At 42.4% G+C, this 18,373-nt stretch overlaps 1 protein-coding gene across 1 annotated transcript in view; it reads left to right on the top strand.

Moving 5' to 3' along the window:
- Positions 1-18,373, top strand: part of OBSCN (obscurin, cytoskeletal calmodulin and titin-interacting RhoGEF) — a 1,012,031-nt gene that overhangs the window by 822,933 nt on the left and 170,725 nt on the right. The window contains exons 90-91 of the mRNA XM_086941076.1: positions 9,871-10,029; positions 11,162-11,339. Of these exons, the coding sequence (XP_086797202.1) occupies positions 9,871-10,029; positions 11,162-11,339 (337 nt within the window). The remainder of the gene's footprint in view (positions 1-9,870; positions 10,030-11,161; positions 11,340-18,373) is intronic.

The following is an 18,373-nucleotide window of genomic DNA, read 5'->3' as shown; positions in this document are numbered from 1 at the left end:
AAAAAAAGTACTAGCTACAGCGCCTTTAAGATTAAACTTTTAGTGATGGACAAATCTATGTGGTGACACTTATGTGTTTTTGTTGCAGATCTTTTATGAACCAAAGCCCTGACTTTTTTTTATGTTTTTGCCATATTATGAGTTCCCCTCCTGTCAAAAGGCATGGGGGGAGAAAATTCTATTTGTCGTAAGTCTTGACAGTGGTGATACAGCAGTAATGTCACTGTTTTTTCTCAATGCAAAACCTCATCTACCTCTATTTTACTGCTGAAAAGGTGTTTGGGCCCTTGACACCATGTATTACCTTCAGGAGACTTTACATAACATGAAAATCAAAAATGCATTTACTATTTAAGCCAATGAAGAGAGTTGGTGAGTATTTTAAAGGGTTTTATTTTCTTAGTTAAAAATTAAGGTTCTCTGACTCAGTTCAGTTCAAAATGTAAGTTTATTTGGACCATTGTCCTTAAACAGATAAAAACATCATAAAAACAATCATTTTTCCATAAAAAGATTTAAAACAATGTATTACTTATATCTCGTTAAAATAGATCACGCGCGACATAGACTACTCACATTTCAAATTTTGTTTAACTTTTCGCATAAATCTCCCCAAGGCACAAGCATTATCTAAACTCATCATTTCTGTTAGGAGAGCACTTGCAGAAAGTCTATTGTGCATACCGTAGTGTTTAAAAATGGGACGTAAAATCTCTTTCCGTGGTTCTAAAAACTTTGGACAGTCCAATAAAATATGCATCATATCACATGAAGTTCCCAATAAACATTTACAATTCCCGATGCTATCTATCGTCTCTTTTATTACTCTCTTGTTACAATAGCAAGGATTCAATCCAATACTTAACCTTAGGACTTCTCTTCTCAGCCATCTATTTGGTAGTCTATCGATGTAAGGAAAATGTACATCTTTTTGCCAGGATTGGGTCAAAAACTGTACCGACTTTTTCGTCGCCAGGTAATCTTGGTCCTCGGCTCGGGATACTTCATTTCCAACTTCCCTAAGAGCCCTCCTCGCAATCTCCATTTGTAGGGTCACGGGGCTTACCTCCAGTCTCAGCAATTTACCAACTAGCCTATGGGAATTTCTTACCCCTTTAGCCCATGATAGTTCACTCATCATGGCTTCCCTCCTACACCATTGCAAGACTTTATGATCTTCTTCAAACCCCAGGCGCTGCCAGAATCTAACTAAGGCCATACAAACTGTTATCTTCCATGAGGTTACAACTGTTTCTAATCTAACAGCTTGCACCATTGAGCATTTAGGAAGTGAAAATAGATTTTTCAAAACTTTTCCCTCCTCTGCGTCCCAACTATGTTTACCACCCAAAAACAATAACTCAGCCCCATATAAGCATTGCAGAGGGACCATAGCTAAATAAGCCTTTAAAACCGGCCTTTCAAATTTTTTTCCGTAGATTCCGTTAAATTTCTTTAGGCCGTTTATCGAGGCAGCTGACCTTATTTTTAATGCATCAAGGTGGGTGGTCCATTTCAGATTTTTCTGAAACCACATGCCCAGATACCTATATTCGTCTACTGTTTCCAGCTTCACCGAACATAAAAACCAGCTATACCTTATTTCCCTTCGCCCAAAACATAAAATCTTTGTTTTATCCATGTTTACTACTAACTTTTTATAACTACAGTACTCATAAAAATTATTCAACTGTCTCTGTAACCCGATCTCTGTTTGGTCGAAAATCACCAAAACGTCAGCGTATAACAGACATGCTATATGTTTCCCATTCATCTTAGGACTTGCCCCCCTTGCTCTATCTAAAATTGAGGGTAAGTCTGCTATAAAAAGTGAAAAAAGTTGGGGGGCCAAGACACACCCTTGTATCAGCCCATTTACAATTTGAATTTTTCTAGAGATACTCCCATCTGTGTCTAAAATAATCGGTGCCCAGTTTGCAGAGTGCAAGAGCTATATTAGGCTCAACAGATCTCTAGGGATATCATAATCATTCAATGTCTCCCACAACTTCCCACGGTCCACCAAATCAAAAGCTGCACAGAAGTCCATGAAGCAACAGCACAACCTACCATTCTGCTCCATGGACTTCCCCGTAATGGACTATAGTGCGAAACAGTGGTCGACCATTGAATGGCCCTCCTTAAACCCCCCCTGTTCTGGAGGTACAACCTGATTCTTCTCTGACCATACCTTTAGTCTTTCCAGAATCAATTTGGCAAAGACTTTTTTGCCTATATCCAATAAATTAAGTAATCTATAATTTTTTGGGGAATTAAGGTCACCTTTTTTATGTATAGGCCTTATAATTGCGCCTCTCCAGTTTTCTGGAATTTGGCCTGAGGTAAGTATCCCCTGGAACATTTTTGAAAAGAATAGAGCCCACCACTCCGACCTCCTTTTATCACCACTGCAGAGAGATTGTCTGGGCCAGGTGCACGAGTCAAATTTAGATTAGATATAATTTTTTTGACATTAGCAACAGAAAAATGATCCTCCATTTATTTACTAACATCAGACCATACTATTGAATTTCGATCTTCAATTTCTTTCCAGTCCCCATAGATTTCCCCCAAGTATATCGCCCATTCATTTTCAGGGATCACACATTTCAAAACTTCCCTTACTTTACTTGAACTTTCTTGTACCAACCTCCAAAACCCTTTCAGATCCTTAGACTCTATTGCAGTCAGCAATTTATCCCAGCAACTCTCTCTATAACATCGTTTTTTATTCCTCACCAACATTTTATAAAGTCTCCTTTGCTTCTGGAGATTATACAACAGTTCTACATTGTATTTTACCCTTAATCTTCTTTCCTGTTGCCTAATAAAGGTTTTGGCCTTCCTACATTCCTCGTCAAACCATCCCCTCCCTTTCTTATATACTGAGTTTTCCTTCTCACATCTGGAGTTTCCTTCTTTAATTTTTACCTTCAAACAATCCACTAATACACTAATTGAGTTCTAAAACCAGGCGCTTCCATATACACTCGGGATATCTTCTACCAGCAACGTCTGTTGAACAGCTACTAATTTTTCCAAATATTCCTCCGTAATCCGAGTTGTTAGTCGTCTGGGGTAATCAACTTGGACTGACAACACGGTATCCCTTTCTTTTTTCTTTAGGTCACATTTCAAACCTCAACGGGAAGTGATCACTACCTTCTTCACATAGCACCTCCAATTTTTTGATCAGCTCAGAATTCCAGGCTTGTATATCAACATAATCAATTGGGCATAGTTACTGGCCAGTCTTAAAGGTTCGCTTTGCTGGTCTATCTACATCAAATCTACCATTTGCACAAATCAACCCCAAGGCCCCCAACATTTGACCTAAAGTCGCGTCATGTTCTGACATTACCACCCTTGGAAATATTGCATTCCTAATTTTGTAGAAGTGCAATAGATCCTGACACCAATCGTCAGTCCTCACAGGGTTTAACTTATGATTAAAATCACCCAGCACTAGCACTACATCTCTTGGGTAGTTCTCACTCATAGTTGACAAATCTTCATTACATTTTTCCATGTCATCTTTGTACAGCCTCTCTTCCCCCTTCTGAATGTACACATTTACAATAATAATACCATTCAACCGAGGGTCTGGATTCAACAATAACACACTCTGCATCCTATCTCCTATTTACATTTTACCTTCAACAGAACCACTTTCTTGGCGATTTTTGTCAATACCAATGTCGCTTGCCCTACTGATGGTCTACCAAAGCGTCTTCTTACCGCTACCTTTGTCTGCTGAACATACCCTACCCTTACTTGGGTATCGTCACTCAGCCAGGTCTTTTGCAAACACACAATTTCACAGCTATCAATGATGTTTTTAAAATTTGCATGATTTTCAATTCTTTTAAACCCATATATGTTCCAGGATAACACTGTCAGGCTGTGTGACGACCCAGAAACCTAGTCAATTTCATTTAGGCTCCTGTTTATATCATCAACATAATCAGGAAATCCCAAGGCTCTATATCTATTTCCAGCTAATATTGCTTCTTCTCCTACCTCCTGATCCCCATTTCTTATTGTAATTTCTATATCATCTTTTTCTTCCCAGCAGGCACCCATAATTCTGACCTGCCTTTGTCTCAAACCAACATGGTTTAATAGGAATGGTCTCTCCTGTGTAATTGAACCTTGGATTTCCTTTTTTCTAACCAATCTGATACCTTCTTTATGCAACTCTGGTTCCGCCCTAAATAATGCTGACTTTACTAATTCCGAATACAGCAGAACCGCAGTAACTTCAGTAGATTTATTGTTCACAGAGAACCCCACTTCTTTAAGATTTGCCGAGCCGATACTACGTAAACTTTTACAGTTTGCAAGAGAGAAAAGCAGTTGGGATCTATATAGCGGGATTAATTTCCTCACCTTTTCCCCCCTTTTCCCTGATCACTTGGCTCAAAATATAACCATAAATCTGAACTACCTCTCACCTCTAATTCACGGGAGTCCTTAATGGGTCCCTTACACTTATACTTCTCTCATGGGGAATACTAGTCTCGACATGCCCTTTAGTAGAGCTAATACTTTCACCAACTTGCGATCTCACTCCATTCTTATTAGCCTTTAACCCCTCATCTGGTACCACACAATCCTCATCGGGACTATCTTTCTTATTCTTGTTCTTATCTTTCTTGTTCTTAGGGTTTCATATGCCTCTTTTGCTTCTGCCTACCGTCTCGGGCTTATCATAGGTAGTTCCTTTACCTTGCTTATTTTCCTTTGTCAGGTCAAACCTTACTGACTCTTTTTCCCCATCTTGTTCTTTCTCAGAAACTTCCTGTATTGATCTCTGGTGTGTAGGAGGTTGGGTACATCAAATTTTTTCTTACCTTCCCACACTCGTGGACGTGGGATACGTAGTTTGAAACCCCTCATCTCACTCTTTTTTTTATTATCATTGAATATCTTGAGATGTACACGCTAGGTTCAGACTTCTCTATCGGTATCTTGGGCGGCTGTCTACCCCCCTCACGAAGTTCCTCCCCAACCGGTCTAACCATAGAAAGCATTAGATATTTGATTTGTTTTAACGCCCCTATCATAGTATTAAACTGGGCCCTTTGAGCTATTAGGGCTTCATTATTTAATACTGCTACCTCTAGTAAACCTTTTAAAGTATTTTCCAGTATCATCATCGCTTCCAACATTGAAGCACTAGAAGACCCTGTGACCTCTAAATTGGACACAGATGGTCCGGTCGAATCAGGTATTTTATCCTGATAGGTTTCTACTCCGTCCTTCTCCCTCTCATCCCGATGTTCTTTTGAAGAGTGATTATTGCTTAAATACTCCTCTGCCTCTATCCCCCGTTCCTCCACCTCCCTTCCTATCTCATGGACACTTGGCGAGGCAAAAAGTCTTGAGGAAAGTCTTGGATCCAGCGATGCTTCAGAGAGGTTAAGGTCGAACAGGACATGTGAATCTTGTCCTGAATAAACTGTATTGACTGAAGTTAAGTCTATCGTATTTGCTGAGGTTGAAAGATTTATATCCGAACTTGGTTCCCCATCCTTCAAGCACTTTCCTTTATAATATTTCCCCACAAAGTCTTTAATTGATTTAGTAGCAGAGGGACTGCCCTTTTTCCTCCATGGGCAGGCCTGTTGCGGAATGGTATCCGGGAATTTTTTGCTCCTTCAATGGGGCTTTTTTACGTGCCGGTATCTTGCCATGTATACCTTTTATACCCCCCTTGGCCAATTATTTGCTCCTTTCTTCCAAGTCCATACTTTCTCCATCCGACAAACTAAGATCTGGGTTTAGTTTCTTCTTTTTTAGAATGCCCTTCCGGGCTCTTGTCCTCACAAGGGCCATCACCTTCAATGCCCTATCCAGCTTAATAAGACCTTGGTAAGATCTTAGTATCGGAACTCTGTCAACTCCTTTTATACCCCCATAAAATTTAGTTGGCGGTATTTCCCTAATCCTCCCACTCCGTAATTAGACTCACCTCTTTCTCCGGCTGCGAGCTGCTTGCTGCACGCTGGTCGACTGCTATTACCGAAGCAGAGTCCAGGGCTTCATGCCCCCCCGCTCTGTGTACAACTTGTTCTTTGCGCCCTGCGCTGTACCTCCTCAAAAATCACGGCGTTTGGCGTTCTTTTTTTTGGAAGCCTTCCACTCTCCTCCGCCGTTCTCACTCTACAACCCGATCCGGTCCGAGAACGCCGGTCACGTGGTCACATAGGTCACATAGGTCAGCGTAAGCGATGAGCGTTGAGCGTCGTAGAGCAGCGCAGCCGGGAATCAGAGACTGAGCACTCACTTGATTGGACAGAGTTCTCTGACTCTTTATTCATTAGTCAAATATCAATCAGGTTACAGAATTTTGAAAACAGGAAAAATAGAATTAAATACAGAACATTTTATAGATTGCATACAAAACATAAAGGAAAGGAATAAGACATCGAAAGTCAGTCAAATTTCTTTAAAGAGTTCAGAAAAATGTAATTCAAGAGTGAGTTTGCAAGGCTAATGAATAATTAATAATTTGCAAACATCTCCATAAAGAGAAATAAATGCATAACACAAAAACATCTTTTCAGACCTAGTTAATTAGTCAAAGCATAAACTTAAAGTTTTAGCATGTAAATTTAAAAAACCCTTACTATCTGTTGCTCTCTCTTCCCTCGTGTGACCAATCTGCCTGTCTGTGTTCAGGAGTAAGACAGGCCGCCCTTCACAAGTCCACAGAGGAATGTGATCTGTCTTGCCAAAAATATGACGTGCATGGCCTTCTCATAAAAAAATATTAGCAAGAAACCCCTCACCTCTCCTCAAACAAAACATAATAAACAAAAAGGAGAGGGAATTTGAAGGACAGGTGTTCTGTTTAACGTGAAAAGAAGAATATACTTAAAACGATGCACCATGTTCAGAAAAATTTAAGAAAAGCTTATTGTGCAACAAGGAGGCGCTTAAATCACCAATCCTGAGTGCACAGGTAATAGGCCTTAAAACATGGGGTTACTAAATATTCTCAATGAAACCTAATCCCAGAGTTCCAAATGGTGTTCTCAAAAAGCCTTTAGAACAAGAGTTAGGTTTCAGGAGGTGGCAGGGGATGAAACTGCTAGCCATCCATTTTCAGAACTCTTCAAGAGATAGGGGACAAAAGATCCACAATGAAAATGTTCCTGACAACTGTTGCAGGCTGTAACTGCTGAATCCTAACTTCTCAGCAAAAATGCATCTTGGACCTAGAGAAACTCATGCCAAAAGAGGCATTGTCAAGAAGGGGTCACATTTGCTGGGAACCAAGCCATTTGAAACACACCTGAATGAGGGGCGAGTACAAAATTGCACATACAATTTTGGTGTTAACGGTTTCCCTGATTGATGTGTAGGCAGTATTATTTTCTTGAATTATCCCTTCCTTGTAGACTCCCATCTGTTCTGCAGCAGAACTATTGCTCTATGGTGTGATATTTAAAAATGGCAAAGTTTCCTCAAAAGAAAATAAAGTAGCTCTTGGGTTAGCGGCTTCAGTGGCAGACACCAAGGTCAACAAGGCCAAACTGGAGCTACAAGAACCCTTCCCACCTTCTCGCTGTAGTTTTTGGAGAGCACTTTTGCAAACAAGGAAATTGTCAGGAATTCATAAAGCAGGCCTCTTGAACATAGAGTGATACTTCATCTGCCTGCCATGTTGGGCATTTTCCTCCTTTTGCAGGACTGACATGCATAAATGACTGCCCACACAGCCTGGGCTAGTTGGGTTCACAGGGTTACTCATCTCCCCAATGACTGATGTGAATCATAGAGACCAGTGGAATAAGAGGAATTAAGAAAACCACACTAAGAAGAAACACAAGCTCCTCTCACTTCTAAAGGCACTGGTGTCCCCTGCATTATGTTGATCCTTTTGCTACAGATGTCACAATCTTGCGAGGCAAAGAACAACTAGGACAGGAACAACAGTACTAGAGGATTGCGATGGAAAAGATCCAGTGGCACCATGCTGTTTTGCCCTGAGTGATCCCCAATTTTTAAATTGAGGCCTGACACTTCATGTATAGCGTGTCCGAGCGAGGCTGACATTTGGATGCCTGTAACATTATAAGAAACACACTCACCAGATATGTCCGAAAATGTGCTTCAGAGTCCAGACCTGGTGCTGGCTCTAGCTTGTACCTCTCACGTTTGATTGGAAAACCATGAATACAGAGCATATTACATTGAAGTCAGCATTTGCATTGCTTTGGTCCTAACAAGGTTGAAAGCACAACCAACCAGTTTTCAGAATAAGTAAAGGATCATAAGGACTGTTGCAAGCTGAATCACCTCCAGAGGTGCAGGCTCCTTCATAAACATCTATGGAGCGACCGTTAAGCTGAGTGGAAATATCTTGAATTGGTTGCTCCACGGACAAACACAGGAAAAGCTGGCTTAAATCTTAAGTATGAATACGTAGGCAAGTGCCCTTGAGTTCCAAAGAGAAAATGAAATCCATTGGATTTACTAATGTCTCAATCAACTGTAATGACGCACTTTTGAAGCCGCAGTGGAGAACTAATTTGTTTACTTGTAGATTCTACATCTTCTTCCTGAGTTTCTGACTCTGAGGTGTTAGCAGCATCAGATTCAGGACTTGCACACTTGTTAGCAGGATCTTCATGACCAGGGGTTATTGGTTACTAACATCCAGTGATGAGTTCTAAGCCCTGGTTTGGCTCTGATTCTGAGACCTTCGAACCCTACAGATGCTTTTGTTTGCTGCTACATTTCCAGTTTGTGACCATGCCTGCAATAATAGGCTTGATGAAAAAAAAGAATTGATTACTTTAGAAAGTCCACACTGCTGGTGTTCTGCCTTCAGAGGGGTTGTTGAGACATCCACCTTTCTGAGCTGGAAATGAACTCTCTTTTCCTGTGAGAGCACTGCCATTTCAAGTCTACCAACTCTTTAGTTGTCCATGGCCTTCATTTTCATCCCATGCCTACCAGCGTTTGCTGAAAGTAGGAACTAATGTGAGGGGCAATAAAAATGGAGTCAGCATCCAACTGAGAATTGACTGCTGCCATAATGAACATCGGACTGTACTTACCTTTTCCCCGCACTGATTATAGTAAAGATCTTGGTCAGGTATTAATATGTAGAAAAAAGTGCAACGGCCCAAAGTTTTTCAAATGTTGAGCTTTCTATATACCAAGGCAGTTTTGCCTTTATTCCAACTCATGGCTTTCTTTCGCCACCCTTCAAACTATCTCAAGTTCACTCTTTCAGGTACTTTTTCTTCCCTGATTTCTTTTGTCACTATTTCCTAGCTTTCTTTTCCTCATTCTTTTGTCAGTTTCCCCCTTTCTTTCTTGTGCATTAGGCGAAAGCTTGATGATGAAAGATAAGTCCCAGTCCTCAAGAATATGTGTCAGTTCAGTTTATTATGAGTGTTTTGTCTACCACCACCAGCACAAATTAAGCACTGTTTAGGGCTCTGTTTGATGTTTGTGCTCTGCAGAAATCAATTGTTCCATGTCTGCTATATCGCTAAGCTAGCTCAGAGGTCACTGGAAACTTTCTTCTGTGCCAGGGAAGCTGATCACTTCCCATGCAGAGAAGAAAGTTTCCAGTGACCTCTGAGCTAGTTGGTAGCACACCCAATTAAGTTTAGCATAGTCAGTGGAGGCCTGGAATATCCGCAGTTCCACGTCGATACTACTGTTTATGTTATTCCAATGCGCAGGGCCTAGTGGGAAACTAGGAACTACACTACAGATGACATATTACTTGGCAAAGTCTTTGACAAACAAATAGGGAGCCAGTATTGGGCTGGTGGCTATTGACTAATGTTCATCCCCTGTGTGTGTGGAATGCTGCAAGTCCACTGTCTGTATTCTTTTTTCTAGGGTCACTTCATCGTGTGGGAGGGGGCTCCTGGAGCCCGGATGGCTTGGAAAGGTCACAATCGACATGTCTTCCTCTTCAAGAACTACATTCTGATCTGTAAACCCAAGAGAGACACCAAGACGGACACATACAGCTACATCTTCAAGAACATGATGAAGGTCTGGAAACAGCTCTTTACATACATCACTCCTTGTAATCCACTAGAAAATCTGTCTGTCCCTTTGTACTAACACTATTAGGATATGAAGTATGGTCTCATACTTTGTTTTATTTAATGCCTGTGGGATTTGGGATCAAGGCATCACCAACATGCAGAGTCTTGCTTTTTGTACTGTTGATATTACCCTTTTGTTTGCCAATCAGTTTACTGCTCCCAACTGGAATGCAGTTGAGCAGGTGTATACAGTAAAGAAGATAAAAATCCTAGAGTTTATGTAAGACAGGAGAAATTCAGGTCATTGTTGAACCTACAAAAGATAGACTGCCAGTGCCAAGTCCTCAAGGCCAGAGGTGCCCTGCTCAGCAGGGAAGCACCTGCCATATTAAAATTACATTTGGATGGTGAGGGATTTGCTCTAGACGGGCTTGCTGACAAAGTGAGAGCACTTTCAGGGAAATTGCAAGGTTGAGCAGTCAAACATGTCATGGTGGACTGTTGGACATTGTTTTAGTTTCTCAGAAACAACCCCCCAAAATAGCAAATATTATCTGAGTGCATGGCGGCCATAGCTGATTTTCTCATCAAGGTCTGCCATGGCTTATACTGCAGACCCGGGCTGGAAAAAGCTACATTGAAATGCCAACCTTAAATGGGATAAGCCTTCTGTTGCTCTAAAGCAGGCAGTCCTGTGGCAGATGGACTTCTGGTGGGTTGTTTCTGATGGCAGAGGCAGTGGAGGCTCCACTGTGAGAAACTAAGTGGTCCTCCACCTCTACATGGTGCAAGGGGACTTCAAATGTGTTGGAATTAGACAACTGTCTGCATGAAAAATGTTTTTCTTCTACCCTAAGTAAGCACAAAAATCTGTGACAATTGAAAAATAATTAAAAATCACATTGCATTATGAACGTACACGTGGGTTTCTAAACAAGTGTGTCTGTTGTGAGATGCTCTAAGATAAAACTGTAGGATGTTTAGCTACATTCACTATGCTATGAATTAACATATGAATAAATGAACTACAGAATGGAGTTGAGTGACTATATGTTGCACATTGTGAGACACCTCACTTCTATGTGGACAGTGGTTCATCCTCTGACTCAGGCATGAAATCTTTCTCTCCTCCTCAGCTGACGAACATTGATGTGAACGATCAGGTGGAAGGAGATGATCGGGCCTTTGAGATCTGGCATGAGAGGGAAGACTCAGTTCGAAAGTACCTTCTTCAGGCCCGTACCTTCATCATCAAGAGCTCCTGGGTGAAAGACGTCTGTGTCATTCAGCAACGCTTCAGCCTCCCAGCCTGGAGTGAGTATTCCACACACCTCCATCCAAGAAGAATTTGAGGGACACCATTCCTTTTTAGCACACAGTTAATCCCAGAGGGTTAACAAATCTAAACCAAGCATAAGTGTACTACCTGTTAGGCAAAATGTATAGAATTATAGAGAGGTAGTAGTGAACATTGATAATGTTTTTCACCAAGGGATTCTGAATGGCATAAAGTAGACAACAATAGCAAAGTCTATGATGTTACTCAGAGGTCAAGCTGTTCTTTGGGTTGTCTTTCAACGAACGTTGGGGGTAAACACTATGGGCGTAGATAAACATTGTTCTGTAAGCCCAAATTGAACCATTTAAGCTAAAGGGCAAAACTAAATAAGGAATACCCTTATCTGTTGTATGAGGCATCAAACCACAAATCCAGCAGTTTGTCGTATTCATCACTAACTGGTGTTGGTGCGGAAGTTGGATGAAGGAATTGTTAGCAAATTCCAATCGTCTAACTACCTCATGCTCAGGCAAAGGATGGAAAGAATGAGAAGAAATAGTAGGTGAAGGTGTAGGTTGCACAGTGGGATTAAACGTCATTTTAAAAGAAAATGTTACATAACCAGCTATAAATATCATAAAGCTCAATAGTAAAAATAAACATGGTATCAAAAAACTTTTCTTCGATATTATTTTACATATTCTTTTTCTAAAAGTCAGTGTCTGTACAGGTCTCTCCAACTCAAAGAAATCCATCCTAAACTAAATGAGCTGCCCGCGGTGGTAGGTTGATTCTGCTCAGGAGTGCCTCTGCTAACCCAGGAAGGCTGCCTTGAGCCAACAGAACCCTTGACCTAGTGTCTCAGGCTTGCACTCCCAAGACTGGTGGCAACCGCGACCCTAGCAGCGAGAACCGGATGGCGGTTCAAAAAAACCCAAAAATGAGTAGATCCTTGGTGGAGAGTTAACCTGCAAACAAAAAAATCATCAAACTTTATTAGTCTTTATTATTTGTCTGTAACTCTCGATCTCAAATTATAGCGATTCTTTCCAGTTAATTCTTGATCAGCGAACAAAAGGTGAGGCTCTGTAGTGTCCAATCGATCTGCAGGAGGTACTTATGCTTGCAGAATCCTGTCACTCTCTTTTTCTGAGTTTGTTCCAATCAGTCGAGCATTGCTAAACGGTATAAACCGTGGGACAACTTCCGTTTCAGAGTCTGCAAGTCCCTCCTGGACCCACTTATCGTATGGCAAGGGCAAAGGTGCCCTCTTGGTATGGGACCCGTGGATCCAGTTGCGTTTGCCTTGCACTCGGACTGCAGATCTTGTTGATAGGAGCACCTGGTAGGGCCCTGTCCAGCGGGGCTGCTCGTTCTTGGTCCGCTGGAAGTTACGTACAAATACCCAAGACCCAGGTTCAACAGAGTGGCCTGGATCTTCTGCAGCTTGTGGAAGGCTGTCATGCACCTATTGGCGTAAAACACTCATTTTAGTTGTCAGTTCACGCAAGTAATCAAGCAACACAGGATACTCGAGGTCTCTGAACCTCGTTGGTCTTGGTACGCCCCTAATGTTCGCCGGGCGACCAAACACAACCTTATACGGACTCAAACCCATTTGCGAATGCACAGTCATTCTTGTGGACAGAAGTGCTAATGGCAAGGCGTCTGGCCATCGTAAACCAGTGCTCTCTTGAATTTTGGCCAATTTTAACTTAAGAGTGCCATTATAGCACTCGACTAAACCAGCTGATTAGGGTGATTTGCAGCGTGGAATTTCTGCCTAATTCCAAGACCCTCACACACACTCTTCATAACTTGACCCACAAATTCACTCCCATTATCACTCCAGACAATTCTCGGCATTCTGAATCTCGGGAAAAACTCTTTTATCAAAACCTTTGCTGTGGACAAGGCAGTATTGTCCTTAAGGGGGTAAGCTTCTACCCATCTAGAAAAAGAGCAAACAACCACTAACACATATTTCAAGTTGTTGCATCTCTCCATATGGATAAAATCTAGCTGCAAAGCCTCGAACGGATATGTATGAGGAGCAAAATGACCAGCTGGTGTTGGAGTTCCCTTACCAGGATTATGCATCAAACACACCATACAGTTCTTGACCAAATTCTCCGCGCATTTGTGGATTCCCACGTTCTGCCAAACCGGAGCCAACAACTTGCAAATCCCTTTCACACTAATATGTGCCATTCCATGAGCCATTGTAACAACTGGAAGCACATACGCATTACTCAACAACCATCTCTGATGCTCTGACAAATCAGTCCAACAACCATTCGAATCCAATCTACCCTTGCTTTCTCTCCATTCATTCAACTCTTTCTCTGTGGCCTCACCCTGAATAGATTTCACGCTCTCAATAGTATCTTCACACATACTCTTCTCTGGAACCCATCTCGCTGGACCCGCAACATACATTCGACTCATCACATTTCTTGCAGTTTCTTTCGCAACTTCATCCGCAAACGCATTACCACGACCAACATCATCCGTAACCTTTTTATGGGCACTGCATTTCACAATCGCTACTTGCAATGGTAACGTAAGAGATTCAAGAAGTTCATTCACCAGTTGTCCATGTTGTATCTTCGGCCCATGAGATGTCAAAAATCCACATTCACGCCACAAACGTCCAAAGCTATGAGCCACACCAAACGCATACTGACTATCCGTGTACACATTCACTCGTTTTCCTTTCGCCAACACACATGCTCTCGTAAGTGCGATTAATTCAGCTGCTTGTGCTGAGTTATGTGGGATACGCGCAGCTTCAACAACCGTATGCAAAGTCGTCACAGCATATGCTGCAGTCGTATCACCATTCAGCAACTTAAAACACGAACCATCAACCCACAAAGCATCATCACAGTCAGGAAGAGGAGTATCCCGGAGGTCCACTCTCCCTTTCGTCTCTTCTTCGGTTCTTAGAAAACAATCATGTTGTTCTTCACTATCATCATCTGTCTCAAGCGAAATCGGCAACAATGTAGCTGGGTTTAAGGTATTACACCTTCTGATGTGCACATGACTCGCTAACAGCGTAAGCTCATATCCTGACAACCGAGCACTAGTTAAGTGCTGTGTCTTGGTACGATTCAACAAGGTATCCACTGCATGTGGAACCATAACCACTAACGTGTTATCCATAATCAAACCAACAGATTGTCGATTTGAGACAACCGCTGCTACTCTAGCTCTCAAGCAACTCGGCAACGCTCTAGCTACTGGATCTAAAGTCGACGAAAAGTACGCACATGGGCGTTGCTTATCGCCAAACTGCTGAGTCAAAACCGACAATGCACATCCTCTCTCTCGGGGACATACAATGTGAAAGGCTTACTGTAGTCAGGAGTACCCAACACAGGAGCCGAACACAAAGCATTATGTAATTAAGAGAAACTGTTCTGACATCCATCAGTCCATGGAATAGGATTTGGAGTATCCTTAACAGTAAGAGCTATCAAAGGCTTCGCTAACAAAGAAAAATTGGGAATCCACTGTCTACAATAAGACGTGATACCCAAAAACGCACGTACTCCTCTCTGCGTCGTAGGAACACTCATTTTTGCAATAGCCTGAATTCTTTCTGGGGTCAGTTTCCTTCCCTCCTTCGATAAGAGGTGACCTAGATAGGTAACTTCTTGTCTACAGAATTGCAACTTCGAAAGAGAAACTTTATGATGACAATCAGATAAATGTCGCAATAAAGACAAAGTGGCATCCTTGCAAATCTCCTCAGTATCGGCGGCAACTAACAAATCATCAACATACTGGATAAGGGCTGCACCTTCAGGTAAAACCAACATATCAAGTTGTGTCTTTAAAGCTTGACTGTAAATCGACGGACTCTCGCAATAGCCTTGAGGAGCGCGTTTAAAGCGGAAACTTCGTCCTCCTAAAGAGAATCCGAAGATATCCCTACTCTCCATGGCAATCGGGATGCTAAAGAAAGCATTCTTCAAGTCGATCACCGAAAACCAGGTGGCAGAAGCTGGAATCAGAGTCAATAATGCAGTAATGTCAGGCACAACAGGAAATTGTGGAACAACAATTTTGTTCACTTCACGAAGATCAATGACAAATCTGTATACAGGAGGCTGTGAAGGATCAGTTCTCTTCAGAACGGGCAAAACAGGACTATTGCACACATTACCTCGCGTTTCTTCAATAACACCCTTGTCGATCAGATCATAAATGATCGCTAAAAGAGCACGCTCACCATCACTTGAAATACAATATTGCGGAATGCGCGGTAACTTAGCATTCACCTTCAATGTCACAACATATGGGGGAATATCTAACCGGCCCACATCATTTGGACCCGTAGCCCACAGTGAATCCGGTAACAAAGACAATTCCGATGGAAGACAATCTTTCGATACGTACATCGGAGAAATCACATTCTCACCCAAAGTAAGATGTACTCCTGTTGGAGAACAGTACAAAGTCGCATACAATCTCTTTAACAAGTCCAATCCCAGCAAATTCTCATTACAACTTGTAGTCAAAAGAAGGGGTGCTTCAAACCTACGAGGGCCAACAGAAAGGGGCAATGGAGCAGAGATCGGATTCGTAACGGGGGTGCCAGAAAAACCTACAGAAACATTATTAAAGCCAGACAAAGGTGCGCCAGGGAGTTTAGAATGCATAATCAAACTCTTCGTAGCACCAGTGTCTAGCAGAAAAGTCTCTGACACACCTGATGCAATCACTTCAACATAAGGTCCGCTCTGATCTACTGGAACTGAAACAACTCCCTCTCTTTGTCCATGGCAGTCCTAACAATTGTTACCATTGGCTTCGTCACCTTCAACGTAATAATCATCTACATAGTACTGTGCTGTCCTTCCAGACGAATTCTGCTGCTGATCAAAACTATTCATCGAATTCTGCGGAGGCAAAGGACGCACATTCTGTCCGCGACCCCTACCTCTAGGCGCTTGCTGAGCACCTCTACCTCTCACACCAGGAGCACTATTCGCTCGTTGTAGCAAAACTGGACAACTATTCTTGTAATGACCCTCTTCTTTACAATACGCACACTGATTAGGCCCATACGGGAAACGCTGTTGAGAAGACTCGTCTCTTTGCGAGTTTCTCGAATACTGTTGAGGTTGCTGATAATCACGCTGATTATTAACACGGGGCGGATAAGCTTGTTGTAGAAGAACTTTAGTCTTCAATTCCTTAGTCTTCTTGTCCACTTTCTCTAACTCATCCTTACGTCTATTCTCATTGTACTGAGCCGTAGCTAAAATCTGCGCTGATGTAGAAACAGGCCAAGCACTCTCAGAATCCTTCAACTTAGTGCATAACTTGGGAAGAAGATTGTGCACAAATTTGTCAACAAACAATCTCTGGCCACCCTCAGTAGCCATATCCTGCCCACTATGATCAACAAAAGTTTCTTCGAAATGCGTGAAAAAATCTGACACAGTCTCATCTTTCTTCTGCTTACATGCAGACAACTTGTCCCAATTAACACGTACTTCGGGCATCAGAGTCTTCATGAAAGTAATAATCCTACCAGGAAGTTCTGTAATAATATTTTCAGGCTTAGCACCTCCAACTTGTCTATCGTTTGCAGCAACAAGATTAACCCACGAATCACCCAATTCATTATCATGATCCGTATGTCGAATGACATTCCAGATGGGCTGTGGAACAACATTCCCAAACAACATATCTATGTCCGCCAAATTCATGACGCACGAACCCACAGTTTGCGTAAGCTCTTTATAATATCCCGCTGGATTTTTCCGCGGATCAGGCAAAGTCTGATTAAGCGCTAGAACTTCAGCACGCTTCCAAGGAACATGTACCCACACTCTCTGAAAGTGCGCAACAACAGGTGGCTGAGCAGTTGCATCAGCAGGTCTCCAAACCGGAGGAACCTCTCGCATCGGATACTGATGCGCTTTTCTCCCAACTGACGAATCGGGCTCAATCAGCCATTCGGAGGAAGCATTATTTCGAAATGACAATAACGACGACACCGCTCTCTGGATGTCGAGGAGACTCACAATCGTTCCCTTCGCAAACTCAGAACGCAATCGAAACAACTCTTCAGGAGGTTTACCCACCTCGTCCATCCATTGGTCATGGAGGAACGCACAGATGATCTCAAAAACATATCGTTGCTTAGGTACTTCCCATTGTCGGAAAACATCCATGATACCCTCAAGATCATACTGAGACGCATACGTAACCCATCTACACGCCATGTGATCTAAAACCACTCATTCATCTGTATCAGGCAGTTGACTACGCGACTGTCTACGCTCACTCACAGGAGACATACCCAATTGTCCCAACCAAGGAGTCAGGAAACCAGAAAAGGCAGCAGTCATCCGCTGTCTAGGAGAAGGAGTAATTGGAAGAATAAGGGGAGACGAAACAGTAGTAGAAGAATCCAAAGTTGGAACTAAAGAAGTATTAGGGACAGGCATAGAAATAGCAGTCATAGAAAAGGGCAAAGTTGGCGGCCCCTGAGGAGGCTGCGCCAAAGGAACAGTAGCCAACGGAACAGCTGGCTGTAGAGGAATCGCAGGAGGCAAAACAACCGGCAGTTGCACAGCCACCACTGGTGGCGGTGGTGCCGTAGCATTCTGCGCATAGGGTGGAGGTGAATTTAACAGATGCGACATTAAAGGATCTTTCGTAAGACCTTTCTCGTCTTTCTGCTCTTTAGGCGGTAAGACTGGGTAGCATCTATCTACCGCTAACTTCCTCACTCTAAGCATCTGTTCACATTCTTGTTCTTCTTCATTATCTCTATATGCAACAGCAGCATGTACCATTGACATACCTCGTTCTCGCTTATTCTTTTTCGCTAGTTTAATTTCTTTCTGTTTGGCTTCTTTGCGCCATATGCGGAAAGAGTCAAACAACGCCGGCCGGGCTTTCTTCTTGAACAACTTCACCTCGAGGTTATCTAGTATTTCATTTTCAAAACTACCGTAATGGGGCCACTGTTGGACACCGTCATTCTTCGTATATTTTTCCCAGATTTCATTATAACTAATAGGGCCCACACCATGTTTCACAT

Source organism: Lissotriton vulgaris, chromosome 10, assembly GCF_964263255.1.
Source record: "Lissotriton vulgaris chromosome 10, aLisVul1.2, whole genome shotgun sequence".
NCBI classification, from domain to species: domain Eukaryota; kingdom Metazoa; phylum Chordata; class Amphibia; order Caudata; family Salamandridae; genus Lissotriton; species Lissotriton vulgaris.
The sequence above is the reverse complement of the archived record's forward strand: the minus strand, read 5'-3'. Positions and strand labels throughout refer to the sequence as shown.